This window comes from Gallinula chloropus, assembly GCF_964237585.1.
Source record: "Gallinula chloropus genome assembly, chromosome: 3".
Taxonomy (NCBI): Eukaryota; Metazoa; Chordata; class Aves; order Gruiformes; family Rallidae; genus Gallinula; species Gallinula chloropus.
In genome coordinates this window covers 50,479,859-50,499,358 of record NC_140087.1, presented here as the reverse complement: position 1 = coordinate 50,499,358, position 19,500 = coordinate 50,479,859, and the positions used below count along the sequence as shown (strand labels likewise).

At 36.8% G+C, this 19,500-nt stretch overlaps 1 protein-coding gene across 1 annotated transcript in view; it reads right to left on the bottom strand.

The window, feature by feature from the left end:
- The window catches only part of BIRC6 (baculoviral IAP repeat containing 6), a gene marked incomplete at its 5' end in the record, with an annotated part of 179,163 nt that overhangs the window by 117,459 nt on the left and 42,204 nt on the right, over positions 1 to 19,500 (bottom strand). The window contains 11 exons of the mRNA XM_084262246.1: positions 377 to 510; positions 4,581 to 4,728; positions 5,969 to 6,066; positions 6,335 to 6,466; positions 6,587 to 6,748; positions 7,625 to 7,755; positions 8,297 to 8,475; positions 8,758 to 8,889; positions 10,200 to 10,331; positions 13,058 to 13,218; positions 16,980 to 17,205. Coding sequence (XP_084118372.1) covers positions 377 to 510; positions 4,581 to 4,728; positions 5,969 to 6,066; positions 6,335 to 6,466; positions 6,587 to 6,748; positions 7,625 to 7,755; positions 8,297 to 8,475; positions 8,758 to 8,889; positions 10,200 to 10,331; positions 13,058 to 13,218; positions 16,980 to 17,205 — 1,635 coding nt within the window. The remainder of the gene's footprint in view (positions 1 to 376; positions 511 to 4,580; positions 4,729 to 5,968; positions 6,067 to 6,334; positions 6,467 to 6,586; positions 6,749 to 7,624; positions 7,756 to 8,296; positions 8,476 to 8,757; positions 8,890 to 10,199; positions 10,332 to 13,057; positions 13,219 to 16,979; positions 17,206 to 19,500) is intronic.

Sequence of the window (19,500 nt, the reverse complement as noted above, 5' to 3'; positions counted from 1 at the left end):
GGTTTCTCTGCCTATAGGATGGCTTTGCGTCTAAATGAATAATGACATATCTCAAGGAAGCTGCTCAATAGAAGCGACAGATCCTTCATAGATAACTCTGACCCAGGGAATGATAGCAGCCTTTCTGTTTAATCTCTAACCTTTCCTTAGATCTTCTATGGGATAAGAAAAGAATAGATTCCAGAAAGAGGTTTTTTCCTTGCCCGAAGTGCTAGAGGAAATGTAAGATCTCACAAAGCAAGAGAATATCTTCGACTTCATTATGTAAAGCTATAAAACAGATGGAAAGTATATAACAACAACTTCACTAAAGTAAACTGTATAAGAAAGAGAATTCCCAAGTCTTCCACAACAGACTACTGTTAACCATACATACCTGACAGAACATCAGACAAATCAATTTCATCAGACTGTACTCCAATGCTGCTGTTGTACACATTTTTACAAGAAGAGCCACTTATTTCCAAATCAAACAGAACTGGATCAAAAGGTGAACTATATAATCCATATCTGCAAGTTGAACAAAACAACACTATTCAATAAGAAGAATTTATATAAAATTACTTTCAGAAAAAGGCCAAGTATTTTATCATAGTGATTTTTTATATTCCAAACTATTAATTCAATTGATACACTTTAGAAATTACCATTTACTTATTTTCCATTAAAGTTGTTTTTTAAGTGACCTTTTCAAACACTTTATAATGCTAAATAAGTAACTCTGTTAATAAATAGTCTTGAAGATGTAGTATTCTCTTGGAAACATGACACACAATCATACTCAGACATGGAAACTAGAACTACAAGTCTTCGACAGTTAGCCACAGCAATATGCATGCCTTCACACTGTAAAGCAGACATTTATCCAAACTCAAGAAAAGACACAGTATTGCTGTCCATAAAAGAAAAGACAATCCACCTTAGCTTGTTCTTCCAGCTGAAGGAAGAAGAAAAATGTAAATGCTGATCAGCACTCATGAGTAATTTAAATATCTCAGCAGAAGGAAATCTCATTACTACTACTTATTACTATTAGTATTCTGGCAGTACTTCGGGGGGGGGGGGGGGGAACCCCAACTGTTTGTATTTAGTCAGGTAACAAGGTGGTCCCAAATCAATTCAGGTTCTATAAACCAAAGGAAAATCCAGAGTAACAAGGAGGTCAGTGCTGCTTTTGTGTGTGTGTGTGTGTGTGTGTGTCTGTGTCTGTGTCTCTGTGTGTGTGTGTGTGTGTGTGTGTGCATGCTGATAGCTATTAGGAGCAACTGATGAGAAAAAATGGAAATCAGGCCAAGCATTATGCAGAAGTAGAAAGAATGTATCTGTGTAGGTATAAAGAAAAATGTAAACACTGTGTTTCAGCAGGACTCAGCACAAACAGGAAATACTTCCATGACCACAGGGGCAGGAGGAGTAAGTTCCTCCTCTCCCTTTTCTATCTGTTGGAGCCAACTCTCCATTCTTTAGCAGGCAAGGAAAGCCCCCAGCCAGTAACGCTGAGAGGGCTGGAGTGTTTAAATGTCTTTTTTGATCAAGGGGTCACAAAAGGATAAATGTCTACATGAATAGTGACAAGGTAGAAGAGCTTCTAGACTTCTCTGAATGTTAAAATCCTTCCAGCATTGGTGGGTTCAATGCTTTTAACCTCACTGACTAGTCAGAAAATAGCATCATATAAAAAGGCAACACTTGCTACTGATCGGGGGGAGGAGGAGGGCAAAAAGGGAAGGGGAAAAAAAAAAAGGACAAAAGAGGGAACAAAATCTGAGAATGACAGATCAAGCAACTTAATGTACATTCCCCAACCAAGTTACTTACAAACAGCTACAAGGTAGCAAATTTAAGATAGCAACTTTATACTAAGCACAAAACAGATGAATCTAGGTTGGTCTCTACCAGCGTGTGCTACGCAGACACCGTGCTTACTGCACGTGCAGCTAGACTGACATGTTTGCTGCAGTCAGGCTTTTCTCATAAGCAAAGCAAGACAACTTGCCACTGTAAAGTGATTACTGAAACACACAGAAATGCACAAAATTCAGTACAGTACCTTCAGAACCTGGTTTAGACCTTACATTTACGAACTCAACAAATTAGGTCAGTTCAACATTAACACTGATTACTTGCTTAATTTAAGAATTTGTTTTATTAAGCAAGCAATAAAGACTAAAAAGGGGTTACAAGAGCTTTGTACAATAGAATCATAATTTGAATGTACTGCAGAGAGTTAAATATACTCTGTCCAACCCAGGTTTTAATAAGCATAGTGCCTTTTTCTGATCCTGCAGCAGGAATGATCAGTTGCACTAGCAACACTTTTCAGTAAAGGATACAGAAGTTGCATCAGTGAAAACCAAAGAATGAATCAGTATCATCACATAATAAACCCCAACACCCTATTCTTATCTATGCAGTAACAAATAGAAGCCACGTGAAAAGCCTCATCGGACGCCTCACTCAGAGATCTCAAATGGAAAGATGTTTACAATTTTTTATTCCACAATTCAAAGATGATGATGACCAAAGGAAACAGCACAAGGAAATGCTGTAAAAATCACTGTAGATCTGGAGAACACAATCAAGATGCAAACATCCTCTAGACATCTAAGATTTGTTAAGAATTAAATAATCTGCTCTTTAATTACCAGGGTGGATGGAGACACAAACACTAAAGGCTTTAGTTGCAGCAGGAGAGATTTCAGGTTAGATGTGGGCAGAGGGAGACAGCTCAAGTGTTAATGATAAGAATAATTAAACCATGCAATAGCTTACAATATATAGAATAATATTATACCACTACTTCAATCAGTTGCTTTCAAGAACAGGCTGGTAAAATTTGATAGAGTCAAACCAATCTGCTTTGTTGTAGGACAGCCTAGAACACGGCCTGAAATCCCTTTTTTTTTTGTTCTCTAAACTGCAAGTCATGTAAACACACCCACCTGGCCTTACCCTTACAAATTTTACATGCTTTACTGTGGCACATGACAGTAGAATGAGAACTACTCTGCCTGAAGACAACATGAATGTGCAAATCCTTTAGGTAGACATTTGCTTTTATTTGATTACCAAATCTTAGGCTATAGTACCTGGGAACAATGACAAAGAAGAATGAAAAAAACCTCAAACACACAAAAGCAGGAACTCTGCAACACAAATACAGTCACATACAACGAAATACAACTCTGAGAAGGAAGGGAAAAAGAGTAAAGCAATGGCTGCCTACTAATTTCTCTTTTCATTAATCCCCCCACACACATTAACACCCACCTTCTACATTAAAAAGCCCCTGAGAAATAACCATATTCTCTTGATCTGCAGATATATAAAGGCCAGTAAATTCCATCTAAATAGTGAACTAAGTCAAGAAATAGTCCTTGCTAAGGAGAGCACTACAGTAATAAACTATGGGATTGGAAATATGAGTCAGTAGCTATTCTTACCCTAACTGTGGCAAACCTAGTTCCAAGAAGAAATCGGTAAAACTCCATCTAGAAACATTCAGAAAACCAATGCTTGAAGGATGCCATGAACAGGTGTCACTTCAGAAAGCTTTTCTGGAGATGCAGACAGATTTGTTCACCCCTAAGTGATCTCTCACATGCAAAAACTCAAAAGTGGGCCACTGGAAGGGAAAAAACCTTCCCATTTTCAGATAGGCTGTTTAAAGGAAGTACTTGGAAACAATCGTTATGAAGAAATGAGTCATTTCTTACAGAAAGGTGCCAGTCTCATGTCTAGTGAAATTTTCATGTAAGGATCTAAATGTAACACCTGAAAACAAGTTTTTGTGATTACAGTCCTTTAAAAAATAAAGAAACACCTCCCCTCAACTTAGCTTACTAAATTTTCAAAGATTCTGAATGAAACCTCTTCTAGCTTGATCTTATTTGACTTGGAAGAAAACTCTTGGCCACAAATGACAACTGAAACAGCTGTCTAACAGCAGCATGTTCCCATCTTCCTAATACAGTGTTGGAAACTGCTACAAAACTGAACCAGCAGAAGTTTCCTTCAATATCATGTAAATCCAAAGTTAAATGATCTATCAGTTCAATATGTAAAAGATGCAACAACATAGTCTGAAATTACATCAATAGATAGCTTATAGTATGAGCCTCGTTCCCAGTATATTACTCCAGGACTCTACAATTAGGATCTAACCATTAGTAGCAACACATTGAACGTACGTTCAGCTTACAGAGAGATACCACTTTTTGTCAGCATTATGCAAACTGAAAGTATTCAGTGTATTTGATTCCCACCCCTACTCAAAAGAGGACATGCTTTGTCAATCCTTACACTAAAAGTCATAAATATTAACTGAAGGATGGCAGAGGCACAAACACATTTGCTGATTTAAAGTGCACTGTAAATCGCAAGATATCAGCTACATTCACTTTCAACTTCACACAAGTCAAAACTGTTTGCTGGAACATTATCAAATTAATCCTTGCTCAGGCAAATATGGCAAAATACTTGTTTTTTTTTTTTAAACAGACAACTTTTTTCAGAACACCAGTGGACAGCATTAGACAGTTCGTTTTTAATAAGTTTACAACAACTGCATTTCTTAGTACCTTGTTTGAAGTAATGCTTCCATAGGTGTCAGGCGATCCTGCAACTGTCGGGACACGGCAGTTAGCAGTGATGCACAAGCTGTACTACATCCTGCCAAATCTTCATCCTTTACATAATTCAGCAATACAAAATACCAATACACAGATCCTGCATTTAAAAACAAAACAAAACAAAACAAAAAATCAGGTGAAACATGATGTGCATTTTCCCCTCAGAAAGCTACTTCGAAGCATTATCAATGGAAGTGATAAATGAAGTATCTAACAGCTACTGAATACAGACTAGGAAGCATTCTCCCCTGCCATTTTGAGCTACTTCAATTTACAATCATTCTGTAATCATTAGTTTCCACTAGTACTTCAAATTCTCTTATCAACTAATTAACAATTGAAGAAAAAAAAGGGTCCCAAGAGACAGTTCTGCATGTACTTCTTTCATTGCTTCTGCCAACTTCTTCTACTAAGCACAACAATCAAAATGCTTTTGATATGCTAAGGTGCTAAACTCGGGGTTCCAACCCCCTCAGAGTTAAGCTTTACTGTAGATTCAACTCTTCCTCTCCCCTTATCCTGTTTCTGGTTGCTGTATCCTTATTCAGTATTTGCTGGAGGCACTGTTTGTTCTGGGAGCACAGTGCACTGTTTCTGTACAGAAACACAAATCTCATCTTCCTCCTACTCCCCCTGTACATCCCACTCCCTCAATAGCAGCTTAGTAATGCTTCTATGTGAGTTGTAGCACAGCAAGCATTTTGGACTGAAAACTAATTTTCCTGCAGGACCCCTTGGTGATACCAAGCTAAATACAATTCAGTGTCACACTGTGAAAAACACAAAGCAAGTCTTGTCACACCAAATATAAATGCTAAGGTCATCTTCCCATTCTATCTGGCACCAAAAGGCTTCAACAAGGTGCTAAGATGCCATTACTCTGCAATATAGATGAGGAAGGAATTCAATTTAGTTAAAATTTTCACCTTTGTGCAGCAGTAACAGAAGTGTCTTGCTAGTCTGACACCATTTGGATAGCCAGGCTCCCTGGAATAAATCTCCTAACTTCTAGAAGTAACAAACAATTCTGACTCTCGCTTATGCCAACAGAATCTGTGACTGCTGAACATCTTCGAAAATTCTCAAAAAACTTATCTGAGCTCTCCCAAACATGCGAATGTCTTAGCACTCCATTTTAAGCAAGGTAATTTTCTTAAAATTCCATCCTCTACAAATGTGTACTTCATATTTGGATACCATCTCACCAGACTGCTTCAAGCAGCAGTTTGTACTAACTGAACACTTACCTAATTCTTATTTCACAAGAGAGTCTAACAAAACATGCCAAACAACAAACGCACTGTGTATGCTTATGACAACAAATGTTGTATACATACCACCTGTTGCAGCAGCAGGCAAAAGAGGCATATTGTCAAGCAAAGCTTTTAGAAGAACTGATCCAAACCCCTGCTGACTTGGGTCACACCTGCCATTGCTACAAAGAAACACACAGTCACTTTAACAGTTCATGAAGTAAGAACAAAATGTAATAATCTCCAGAAGGTGAAACTGAAGGAGTGATGCTCTTTGCAGTCATATCCTAACACATTTTTCCTCAACAGATTTGCTGCTTTACAAATTCAACATTTAAACAGCAATACACACATATATACAATTCAGACTGCATGCAACCCCCCATATATATATATATATATGAAATAGAAATATATAAAAATAAATATATGTAATGAATTAGCACTAACCTGATGCATAGTGCAAGAAACCGTGCACATTTGTGAGCTATGCTCCGCCCAGCCTCAAAGAAGCAGACACGGATTATATCAGGGACACATTTACGTGTTTTAGAAAGCAAACTGTCATTTCCTTCCTTTGAGCTGTAAAAACAAGTTGCAGATTTTAGAAACTTATGTAAAACTTTTTTCTTTTTTCTTTTTTTTAAAGAGAGCAGATACTGAGAAATAGGCATGCTAATTTAAGCACAATTTCTCTCTTACCTGCCAGGTCCATTTGAATACACTCCAGCCAGCCAACAAAGTGTGTCTAGTACAAGACTCTGAGCGTGTTCTGTAGTCAAACCATCGTCTGTCTTCTTGCAAAGAGTGCTGAGCAGCTTCTCATGGAACTCTGAAAACTGTAACATGGCACACCGTTGCACTCTGGGGGGTTAAGAAGGAAATAAAAAACGAGAATTATCCAATATGGCCATCCTCCCTACAAGTGTTCAAATATCCTTCCACATTTGTACCTTGTCTTAGGTGCAGAAAAAGGAAAAAGAAAAAAAGATGTCTAGATAAAAGTAAAACTAGCACACAATATATGACACTACCCATGCACAGATTCCCCATCTTTCTATTTCCTGCTCACAGAAAGCTAACTGTATATTTAGTAACCCTCAGTGTATTTTTTCCCCTACTAACTTGTGTAAAACTTCTAAACCTCAACAAATTTTTATCATCTACAACATTCTTTGGCAACCATTTACATGTATCTATTTGAGGCTCTTTAAGCCCATTACATCCACTGCCACCATTGTGGGGTGACAGTTGGTAAGACATATTAAATACTCTATTATTTGTGTTTAAGTTTGTAGTACCAGTACATACAACAGACTTTAAACAGTTTTGTGGTTAACAGTTAGTTAAATTTGATTCTCCACTTTTTGACAAAATAATATACTCTCTGCTGTAAGAACCAAGACAACACGTGGAAATGGAAAGATGCTTCCTTCAAAAAACAATACAAATCTGTCCGAGTGCTTTATCTAACTCAGCAAGAAAACTTATTTACATTTGCCTTTTCAAGTCAGGCAAATAATGACTCAATGGACCATCTCATGCATGGTGTTATTCTACCACAACCTGCAAAGCACACTGCACTTGAACTCACAATTCCCAGGATTTTCCACATAAAATATGTTTATGAAACGACAACTTGAAACAGTGGTTTGACCTGAGCTATTCTCTGAGAACTAAACGTTTTATGAGAAGAGTAACTAAAGCTAATATTTTTTAGAATTAAAAATGCCCACTAACCTTTCCTTTGGAATGGAAGTTTTTTTAAATCTTCGAATCGTTACAGACACTTCTTGAAGTAAGTCACAGCCTCTCAGATTATCTGATTTTCTTGAAGAATTAGTGGCTTCAATTTTGCTAGATGGCTTTTCCTGATTTAAAAAAAAAATCATAAATCACATTGGCTTTGGCTTCTTCATTTGTATAAATTTTCAGTGAAATGCATGCATTTCAGTAAAATCTCTCAGTTTGACCACTGTGTTAGGCTATTTTTAGTCACTAATTGCTTAAGTGCAGAACATCAAATTTAACAATGATGTTCTAACCATTCTAATGACATCCACAAGATGTGCATCATATCACCCAATCTTAACACTACAACGGTCAAGAGTACAATACACACACAAAAGTATCTTCGTGAGAGGACAAGGAGTATCTGAAACACTCCTGGAAACAGAATTTTCTGAAACAAGTGCTCAGGGGGAAAGTGGCAGAACAGACCCTTTCCACTAAATTTGCACAGAAGAAACAACTTAGCCATGCTGAACTTTGATTCTTGAAGGTGTTAACACAGTGTCAGCTCTTAAAAAAAAAAAATTGTTTAATGAATCTTAATTCTCCTGTTTAATTTTCAGATTGCATAAATCATTGACTCCAACTTTAACACAGATGTCTGTCTTGGTTATTCATTACCTTGCCTGCTGCAACTTTTGCCAACAGTGAAGCAAGGGAATGGCCCTTGTTAGTCTGAGGTTTTAGAGATGGTATTCTAACAACTGGTCTAATGCCACCATTGCAGATTTCTTCTGTTCCTCTGTCATTCACTGCTTTAACATGAATTAAAAAGGATCGGTACTTGCCACCAGCCATGCCTAAAAGGGAAAAAAAAGATAAAATGGGATGTGTGAAATCTGCATAGTTTACTAGGGTGAGTTGTAAGCATATTTCAACCTTACAGGCACTGCGTCCAAGTGGGGCTCATCTATATTATTTACAGTACTTTCACTTCAGTTTGCAAGGGTAAACTCCCTATTGCGTTATACAGCCAAATTTGTCAATCTGACAATAAATACAAACCAAAGCCTGGCTAGAGAAGTATGAGATGTGCTTTAGTCACACATAGTTCATGTGAGTAATATAATAAATTGGTTTACCTTTAACAAGCTTTGGACTTGTTAGTGTCAACATTCCAGCATGTCCTGATAAATCAAGTCCAGTAGCCAGCCATACTGGACCGCAAAGTATATCTTCCTTATGTTCCTCCAGAAACGGACACAATCTAAGACCTTAAAAAACATGAGTAGCATGGAACTGAATTACTCATAATTGTCACAAGATCTGGTCATTGGCATGGGTTAAAAATGCAGCATGTCAAACTGATCACTAAATATATACACATAAACTCTACATCAAAAAAACTAATAATTACTTGTGGTTCACTTGTAGCCATTTTCCAGTGAAATCAATAAAGGTAAATGAAAGTTTTAAAAGAATTTTCAGTTATATTGTATGAATAATATGTACATTGACTAGCTCATCAGACACACAAAATACACAACTGAAAATGATGAACCAATATATTCTGACCCACATATCTCACTGGGTCTTCTCTGAAACAGGACAGAACTGGCTGTAAACAAAACAAAACCAACCAACCAAAAAAAAAAAAAACAACCAAAACCAAAACCCCCAAACCAAACAAAAAAACCCCAAACCCAAACCCCAACAAAAAAGTCACCACAAAAACCAACGCAACAAAACCCTCAGACAAATTTATTTCTTCTGTGATACACTGAAATTATCTTTCACTCATCTGCTACTTTTTTCTCAGCATGAAGCACTTCCTTGCAGGACTTTTTTTTCTTTTATCCCTCACCTCATCTTATGCAACACAGAATGGTTTGGGTTGGAAGGGACCCTTAAAGTCATGCTCTAGATAAGCCTGATCACATGAAAGAAAAGCTGTAAAGACTGTTGAAAGGACCAAGAAAAAGAATCACAGTTCTGCAAGTGATCCACTCCAACTCTCAATTGTCAGTCTGTATCTCTCCTCACTCAGATCCAGCCTGATTGCCTCTCAGAGTGTCTCTAAGGCTTTGTGGAAGAGTATCAGTTAACAAAAAAGGTTACAGAAACAGGCACAGTAAGTCTGATGCAGCTGAAAGTCAAGAATACTTATGAAATCTTTACTAGATGTTTACAATTTTTCTTGGTGTACAGCAACACTCTGTACAAAAGCCAGGTATGTAAAAAAAAAACCCACTGTACTAAATCTAGCTAAGGAGACCAAGTGAAATACTGTTGCAACAGGGTAAAAATTTATGTTAGAAAGGTGCCATATCAAACTTCTTTATTTCTAAATTCAAATAAACATTAACCTGCTTTTAAGCACCATAATCTGCCAGTAGGGGGTTTTTTGGTGGGTGTTTTTTCAACTCATCCAGGAAACAGACCAGTGAGAGAAGCAACATTGAAAAGGACTGAGAAATTAAAGTCTATTTTAAACAGCTGAGAATTTTTTTTAGAGAAAATTCATTAAAAAAAACAAAACCCACAAACTCATTTTTTAAAATACAACAAGAAAAATAAAACTCACATTGTGGTTCCTCTACATCCATATACTGCATTTCTTCATTGAATTCAACCAGTCCTGGTTTTCCATTTCTCTCCACTTCAATATTATGAGCTGGAGATAAAGGAAATGTGATCTGTCTGTCTACTGCTGCTTCTGGAAACAAAAATATTAGCATTCATAAGCATTGCTTGAGGCTCACAGAGAACAGAAGCAGTCGTTTTCATAACAAATTTATCAGGTTTCTGCCCAAAACACTATTTCTAATATAAGAACCACAAATATACAAAGAGGCATGTTTTTCATAGCAGGATTGCAATTGAGGTTGCAGCAAGCAGTTAAAAAAATATTTCTCTTTGAATGACCTGCAAACAGGCCTGCCTTAACAACGTGCAAATTATTTTCTCCTAATAATCAACTGCAGATTAGTCCTAAGTAATTAGATTCCAATAGTGAAAGTTTGGTAATTTAAATTGAATATAACTAGGTTGCTCCTGCTGAACATCAGACATTATTTTGATAATACTTAAGTACAGCTCTTTTTTCAATTAAATGGTTCTCATGAATCATAGATGAAGAGAACATGCAAGCAAATGAACAAGAAGCATATACAGTGAACTAACTGCCAGAGCAAAACCATTAGTTCCAAACTGGAAGAATGATGCCTTTGCCCTTCCTGTTATTACTACATTTTTAACTGGTTACAGGGTTCCTGCTGTACAAAAAAATGAACAAATTTCCCTGTATATATCTTCCTAAGGTCTCATTATCTTCAAATTTCAGTTCCTTACTCCACTTATAGGAGAGGAGGGAAACAGGGTTGTGGGGGAAGTTAAGATGTCTTAGTCTGAAGATTGCATACATTTTTAAGAGCCACCAAACAGTCCTGAGTATTACTTCTCCCCGAGACTGCAACACTTTGGTTAATAACCAACACAGAGAAATTGGGTTTTTTTTAGATTTGTCTTCCTTTACAATTAACTCATTAGTGCCCTACATACTTCATTTAACAGTGCACAGAAAAAGCAAATGTCATGAAAGTAATTTTCCAAAATCCAAGAAATTGAAATGGAGTAGTGAGTAACTGCAATACAGTAACACTTAAGAGGATGTTGGTTGGTTGAAGATCATCAATCCTACTGAATCCAAAAGAAAATAACAACCCAAACAAGACTGTCAAGGTTGCCCCACAGGTGCTTTCATCCACCCTAGTCCTCCCCAGACTGCCTGCACATACCCAAGCCCTCCAGCCTATCCGTAAGAGAGAAGAGCAAGTTCTGCTAAGCTGCATGTAAGGAAGTGAAATGTCACTTTCTGGAAGTGCTCTTGTCATGTCCTATGATCAGTATGCTGTACTGCAAAGCATCAACAGAAAGGTCTGGCAATCTATTTCATAGTCTTCAAAAAACCCACCAACTCATGGACCTGTTTTCTTAGGAATATTTATATCTGAAACATTAATAGAAGAAGTTTAGCTTTTCTTCCACTGTTTTGTTTCACAGTGGAAGATTTTCAGATTAATTCTGACATTCAGATCAGCAAATGGACTGAATTCCAAAATTCATGCTGAATACAAAGCAGGTTTTGTTCAGAAGGGCAACATGGACTATCAGCCATTTTCTGCTCTGATAGAACAAAATTCTGCCCATGTTGCAATTATAGTTTTACTTTGAGAATTAAAGAAAGGACAAGCCTGCAGGAACACCTGTTGAATGCTGTCCTATAGTCACAGCTAGCACTTCTGCTAAAACTCTTACACCATCTTTTATCCTAAAAAAAAATACTTTTCTCTAAGAATATTACCACATTGGATTATTTTATTCTTGGATAACTCCAAGTTTATAGGATTACCTTAAGGAACATATCCAGCACACTTTTCTTTTTCTTGTTAAACACTGGGGGATGCTACAGAGCAAGCAGCTGCCTGAAAGCATGTCAATGATCTTGGTATGCCTGTTTCCTTTTAAAAAATTCTAGCTCTGTTACCCTTGTTTAATTGGGGTGCTCTTACTTTGCATTTAAGAAAACAGCAAAAGAAAAAGAAGCTTTTATATTCATTCAGACTTGCTGTTCTCCCCAACAGGTTTCAAATCCAGCAGCCAATTTAATAATATCCAACAGCAAGACTTCTCTGAAATACCAGGTTCCTAGAAGCTTTTAAAAAGAAGTGGCCAGATAAAGATAACCTATTAATGCCTCAATAAAAGGAAGCACTGCACGTAATACCTTCCATCCCTAGCAGACAGGGCAGCAGGACATGCAATGAACACTCTCACCACAGGAATATCCCAATGGAGGCACAAACTCTTCCACATCAAAGAAGTGACTTTTCAACTTATGCTAACCCCTCTCACAGGTTCCCTGAGAGCTAGTTAGATGCAGAGTCCAGCTAGGAGTCTTCCCAGGAAGGCAAGAGCATTCATAACTTTGGTCTACCCTGTCAAAGCTGCAAGGAACAAAAGGTGAAATCATACTGCAGCTTTCATGTAGCTTAGTTTACGAGCCAGATGATGACAGAATTGCCAAGGAAGCCAGGTTTTATCTACTGTCATCAATAAAAACCTATTTTCTCTTATCCATCCAAGAGGCACTGGCAAATCATTTCCTTCTGTGACTTTGAATAATTTACTGTATTTTTAAAGTTTATCAAGAACCAAACACCATTTGTTTCATCTGTCAATCTTTTGGATTGTTTCCCCAATTTACATTCAAACATAGTAACTGAAAACACACCCTGATGCTGATAAATCAAATAAAATGGAATGAAGTAAAACCAGAGCATTTACACAACTTCAGGCAATTCTTCTAATATACATGACAGAGAATAACAAGTTTGAGAAATGAAATAATATTCTGAAAGATAAGCTTAAGTTCTCTCTTACCATTGACTTTCCCTAAGCCTGGAGCCTTATTTTTCAGCAAAGTCACTTGAATCTGGGGAATGTTTGTGATGTTTGAATTCAAAACAAATTTGAAGTCCACATGTCCAACCATGCAGGCTTTTGGTAGAACTAGTTCAAAGACATGCTCATCCCAGCTGTTGCTGTCAGGAAAAAATAAAGACGACAATGCCTGGTGTTAAGAGAAAATTCAGATCATGTAGGCAGCACTACCCAGTACAGTCTCATCAATCAGTGCACACTGTAACAAGAAGAAAAACTTATTTTGCAGTAGTTTACATCCACCAGAGTTTCTGAAGTAGAAGTCTTTCAAGCTGCAGTGAGCCACAGTCACTTTATGATGAGGACGTGAAAAGCCAATTGACACTGAAAGCCAGCTAGTACCAGAGGATAAATCAATGTTCAGATAAAACCAGCAAAGATTCCTTATTGCCTGCATCACAGTATGTTTCCATATAAGTACCAGTTATTCAATTCTATAAAGAAAAAGGAATGAGGGGGGAAAACCCCACCAAAATCCCCAGCAAACCCCAATTCCCCCCCCCAAACCACCAAGAAACCACTACAAAAGGATCTACTTATTCAGCGAGGTGTATGAAAGCCCAACAGTAACTACCTTGTAATCTCTTCAGTTGGCCTTCTCTAAGTGCTACACAACATCACTTTCCAGCAGTACAACAGCCATATCCAGGAGACTCAAAATAATTGTTTTAATTACATTTGATGATTAATACAGGATGAGAAGTGCTTCTTACCAGATGCACACTCAGAAGCCTGCACTGTGAAAAATGGGAGCAGCTTTCTTTTAAGGAGTCATATTTTTTTCTTTTGAAGCCAACTTTGGTTTATACTGAAAGTGATAGTAAGTACCCTACTCAACGACCAGTTCCATAGTCTGATACACTAGGTTCAAAAATAAGGTCAAGCAAGTAAAAAAATAGTTCAAACCAAGGGCAATTCAAATAAATTTATCACACATTGCCCCATTTTAAAAATAACTTCTAAGAAATCAATTTATCAGTAAAAAGTTTTTACAAATTTAGTAACTTTGATAGCCTGTGATTATTTAATTTTATAACTGCTTCTATAAATACTGCTTAGGTGTTTTTCTAACATCTAAGTTTAAAAAGGAATTATAAATCAAGTAATATGCTACATATCGATTATGGTTTAGAAAATGTTTGAACAAGATTAAGGATTTGTACTAATATATTTAATTCTGCATTTTTTTTTACAGTAATATTCCTGAAGGCTTTATCTCCACAGTATAATACACTTCTAGTAGGTTCTAAGTACTCATAATGAAATGGCATGCCAGCTTTCCAGAACAAACAACACAGAAAAGCTGAGATTCTGTGAGGAAAGATGGACAAAACTGAAAGAGAGGTGACCTTGTGGTTATGACTTAAGAAGCAAGAGTGAAGAATTTTTAGCTACATCTACAAATAATTCAGGTAAATAAAATGAAAATTTACCCCACAACTCCAGGGGAAAAACACTAAAAATTTAAAATCGCTTTTAAACCCCCCTTTCCTCTGGGTCAGAGAATACAAAGAGACCCAGAGAACACAGTGCAAAACAGGGAGAGGTTTGTGGGTGGTTTGTTTATGTCTGAGTGTTCCTACAGGTGTCATGCAAAGCATGGACTGAACGAGACAGTCAAAGGAGGAAGCCTTCTGAAAGGCTAAGTAATATTCTGCTCATCCAGTCTAAGTTAAAGATCTGGTATAAAACCAGAAATGAAAAATAAACCAGTTTGTCTGCAATAGTCTTTTGTAGTCTGCATGTTACATAACACACATACGAACTTCATTCACTACAACTGAAATTGAGCTTCAGTCCCATTTCCAGAGTTTAAGACACTGGAAAGTACATCAGTATCCAGCTCTTCCTTCTTTCACATATTTCCAAATATGTCTGCTTAAGATGAATATCTAAAATTTTCCTATATAAATTTGAAAATCCATGAAGCTCAGGTGTTGTAGCAACACACTTTAGGAATTCCTGTATTTTTTAAAGAATTATTTACCCAATTTAACATTTCAGCTAAATTACCATTAATAGGGAAATGCTGATATGTAGATAATTCATAAGGTAAATCAAACTCCACTTTTTTGTTTTCTTTTTGCACAGTCTTTTTAAAATAACAAATTAGGATTGAAAGAGTGTGAGTGTAACATAATGCCATTCCCTAAAATATATTTACAGGATTATCTTCTATCTATTTGAGAAACAAAAGAATTAACATACCAAATTGCATTACTCATCAATCTAACCCTGTAATTCCACATCGTGATAGGAATCAGTATGAGACACTTAAAGAGGAAATAAAAAGCAATCTCATATTAAGGACCAACAAAATAATCCAGATATCAAAAGATTTCTTCCCAGATAACTTTTAATTAAGAGCTAACTTTGCTCTCAATTTTAAGATTATACATTCTACCCTACAAAACAAAGGGACTGTAATTTAATCATTTTCATGAGTCATTTAGCAGCTGTCAAAGATTCCCAGCACTAAACCAAACATTTAACTCTACCTCTTTACATTCCTGTTCTACTTTGCAGCAGGCATAACTCTTGTCCTCTAATGAAACAAAATTCATAAACCAAAGTTCCACCTATCATTTAACAGCTATTACTTTCACTGTTTGCTTCCTTATATCTTCATATTGACAGCCTTTTACTTTTCAACTGCTGCTGAACACACTGGATAATCAATACTTTTAACTGGAAGTTATTTTGAAAGTTATTTTCCACTTGTTATACACCCACAATGTAAATAAAGGTTTTTAAGCCTTTCATTGTTTTTTCTGGGGTTTGGGTTTTTTTTTTGGTTTGGTTTGGTTTGGTTTTAAGTTTTTAACCACAGCTTATGAACATTTAATTCAATGAAGTTTGGCATATGTTAGGGGTCAGCCCTGGAAACGGCTGCAATCATTACCTTCCAGACCCGCCTGGAATAGTTCATTATCACTCCCCAGCTTTCACTTATTTACAGCTTTTTCCCCCATCACATATGAACCCTAGCTCCCCTAGCATACTTTGGCTCTGTTTCCACTGTATAGACATTCAGATTCCACATTACAGATGTGTGGCAGCCTGACCCAAAAAGATCTCCTAGTGCCTTGTTACTCCCATCCCTTAATAAAACACACAACTTAAATGTGTATTTTGTTCTTCCATTTTTCTGGAACGAGCATCGCAAAGCTACTCCAGGTAGGTTTTAAGCAAAGCTTCAAGGGGATTGTAACACCACTGTCATAGTCTTTCAGATCCCAAAGGAATTTCAAGACCTCATGCCACATGTAAAAAATAAAACTATGTTTGGTGTCATTCATTTCTGTGAAAATATTGGCTAAATTTTAGCATTACTAGGGCTCTACACTGGCTTAAGTAAATGTCTTGTATATAAAAGATTTAACATGACATGAACAGAGACACAACCAGATTCTACCTTCAGATTTTAAAATAAATTACAATGTAATTTGGTTTAGCCATATTGGCACTTGCAGTTTGTGTTTTCAGATTTAAAAACACAGTATGTGTGTATGCACAAGAAGGGTGAATCAGACTTTTACAGAAACAATCAAGAATATATGTAATTCTGGCAAATGTGCTTGTCTAATTATATAATGAAATGTCAACATTTGGCAAACAAAAACACAGCAATTCAAAGCCTGATGTTTTAATTCATTTCAAAGTCCACTAATACAACTCCAACAATCTCATAAAGACCTATAATGGAACCCATCAAACAGGGGTTGTTGCCTTTGAAATTAAGCATTCTTAAATTCACACACTACTTAAAAATAATTAAATTGGATTAAATTTGTGATTCTGTTGGCTTTGCAAACCAGCTCAGCAACACACACACGCGATTCTTCGTGCACCGTTACCCTACCTGTCCGTCTGTAGCTTCCAAGTTCGAGTATGCTGAGCCGCATCCCCATGGTGCTGCTGGTGCAGATGCTGAGGATGCCGCCTCTGCTGCTGCTCTTGCTGGACTTCTACCCAACAGGGAGGGACAGTGGCTGAAAACCGTGGCGTCAAGGTCTCGAAACGAGTCAGTTCCACCAGGGATGTCAGTGTTTCAAGGGAAAACGGTTGGTCCACCAAAAGATCAACTCCTGGATAATTACAGAATGCCAGTTCAATACTACATAGATATTTTTTTCCAAGTAGTTTGAAATATATCCAAAACTGCTACAGGTTAAATTAAGTATGTGTTATATCAAGTTTCTAAAAAACCCCCAAAACCAATAAAACCAAAATACCATCAACAACAGCCCCCAAGAAAAAAGACAACAAAAAACCCAAACCAAACACACACAAGCAACCAAAGAACACTAGCCTTGAAGCCAGTATCCTTTGAAGAGAGCTCATTTGAATACATTTTCTAAGCACTGAGAGGTCTGAGCATGCTGCCTGAAATTCAACCAGAAGCATCAGGAAAAAGTAATTAGCCAAGTATGCTTTGATGATGTAAAGCTGTTTAAAACTTTAATACCTCTATTGACTGAAAAAAAGAAAAAAAAAAGTTGTATATTTCCTGAAAATATGCATATGGAATCACTATGCAATTGTAAGCTTTATCACTGTTTAAAACATTACTCTGGCACCTGCTTATCAATACAGACTTGTTTTATGGTGGATTACTAGAATGGTTTGGAAGGCTCCCAATTTATCTTAAAAGTGAAGTAAAGGGAAAACAAACACACTTTATGTAATGGACTTAAAAGACATTGAGCCTAGACAAGCATTTTGTCTTGTTTTCATGTTCAAGTCTTGTCCTGAGGAAACAAGGATATTAATTGAAGTAGTACTGAAAATTTACATATCCCAGGAAGACAACCACCTAAAGAAACATTACAAAGGAACTCTAAACTTCATCAGGCTTCCTCAGGGTGGGGGGGGAGGAATTATAAAAATTTGAAAACATGAGGGAAAAAGATGCACACAATGTCAATTTACATAGGTTTTGAGCATTTTCTCTTAAAAATGCATTTTGGGCAAAACTTTTTACTTGTAAAGAAATGACGATTTTTCAAAAGGAGGTATTTGCTACCTGCCTACTACTGTCACCACCCCAGGGGGGGAAATTTAATTTTCTTTCTTTCTTTCTTTGACATCTACACATAAGTAACGCCCCTTTCTTGTTTGAACATAAATATCATCCCCCCAATGAAGTCTGAACCTAGAGACAATGTTGCAGAACAAGCCAGGTTGAAAACAGAGCAATAACAAGATTACATCCTCCAGTCTGAGAGAAGAAAAGCATGCGCAGTTCTTCCCCAAAAGTAGAGAAGCTTAAGATGAGATCAAGATGAGATCAGCATGAGTCAGGCAGAAAAATTCGCTCTCATTGCAAGAACTGTGACTTCTACTTTTCACTCTAAGAGGAAGGAAAATGCTGAAGTGATTGGAACTTAGAAATGCTTTACAAATTTAATTTCAATACTACAGCAAACACTGCCATTTTTTTTTACTGATACATGTGAACCTCATTAGCTAGATAACACTGCAATGAGAACTGAGATCATAGCTCAAACTGTACGACTCAAAGATAAACTGGATCGTTTCTGCTTTGTTCTCCTTCCCCCTCCAACAGAAACCATTACAAATTCAGAGCAATCACATGTAATGTAGTACCAACCCCTAAAATTGAAAAAAAATTGCAGTTATGTTTTCTTGTTATATTGTAATAGCAACTCAGGAGAAAGTGAAGTTCTAATAGCAAACTTGATAAAAAGTTTTAAACTGGTCAGGGAAACTTAATATTCTTTTCCACTTAGCTTCTAAAAAACACCACCATTATTTTAGATTGCTGCACCAAAAAAAACCCCTGAATTTCTTAAAATGAAACAATAATTTTAACCTAACCTAAGATTTACAACTTGGTACAGTTAACATACATCCTTGTAAAACAATACAGTTTAAAATACATCCTAGTTATAAATGCAAGCTAGAAAATGAAATTTAAGAAATGTATTCAAACAAACAAGGCAACAAATCCCCCAGTATCTGTGAATGATATATGGACAAAAGCACATGCTTGTTGTGATGGTTTCTATGCTGACTACAACATCTTTTAGCTACAGTTTCAGACAGCTCCAAAGTCATTTCATATAAACACCCTACTGCTGCTGCTGGCCATCAGCTGTGAACCAGATAGATGAAGACTCCATGCTCACTCAGATCCACCAAGAAGTTCATTTCCCCAAACAGATTCTGCTGAGTTATGTCTCTGCCTGTTGAGTTTTGTGTAGCTGGGTGCTGAGATGTTTATCGTAAGCAGCAGTTAGAGTTTTCTGCCAGCCTAAACTATAAACAACGAGCAATTCAAGGCCAAAGTCGCGGCCCGTGAGATAGTGAAGCGCCTCTGAGAATCACATAAAGGAGAAAACAACCCGGCAGCAGCTGCA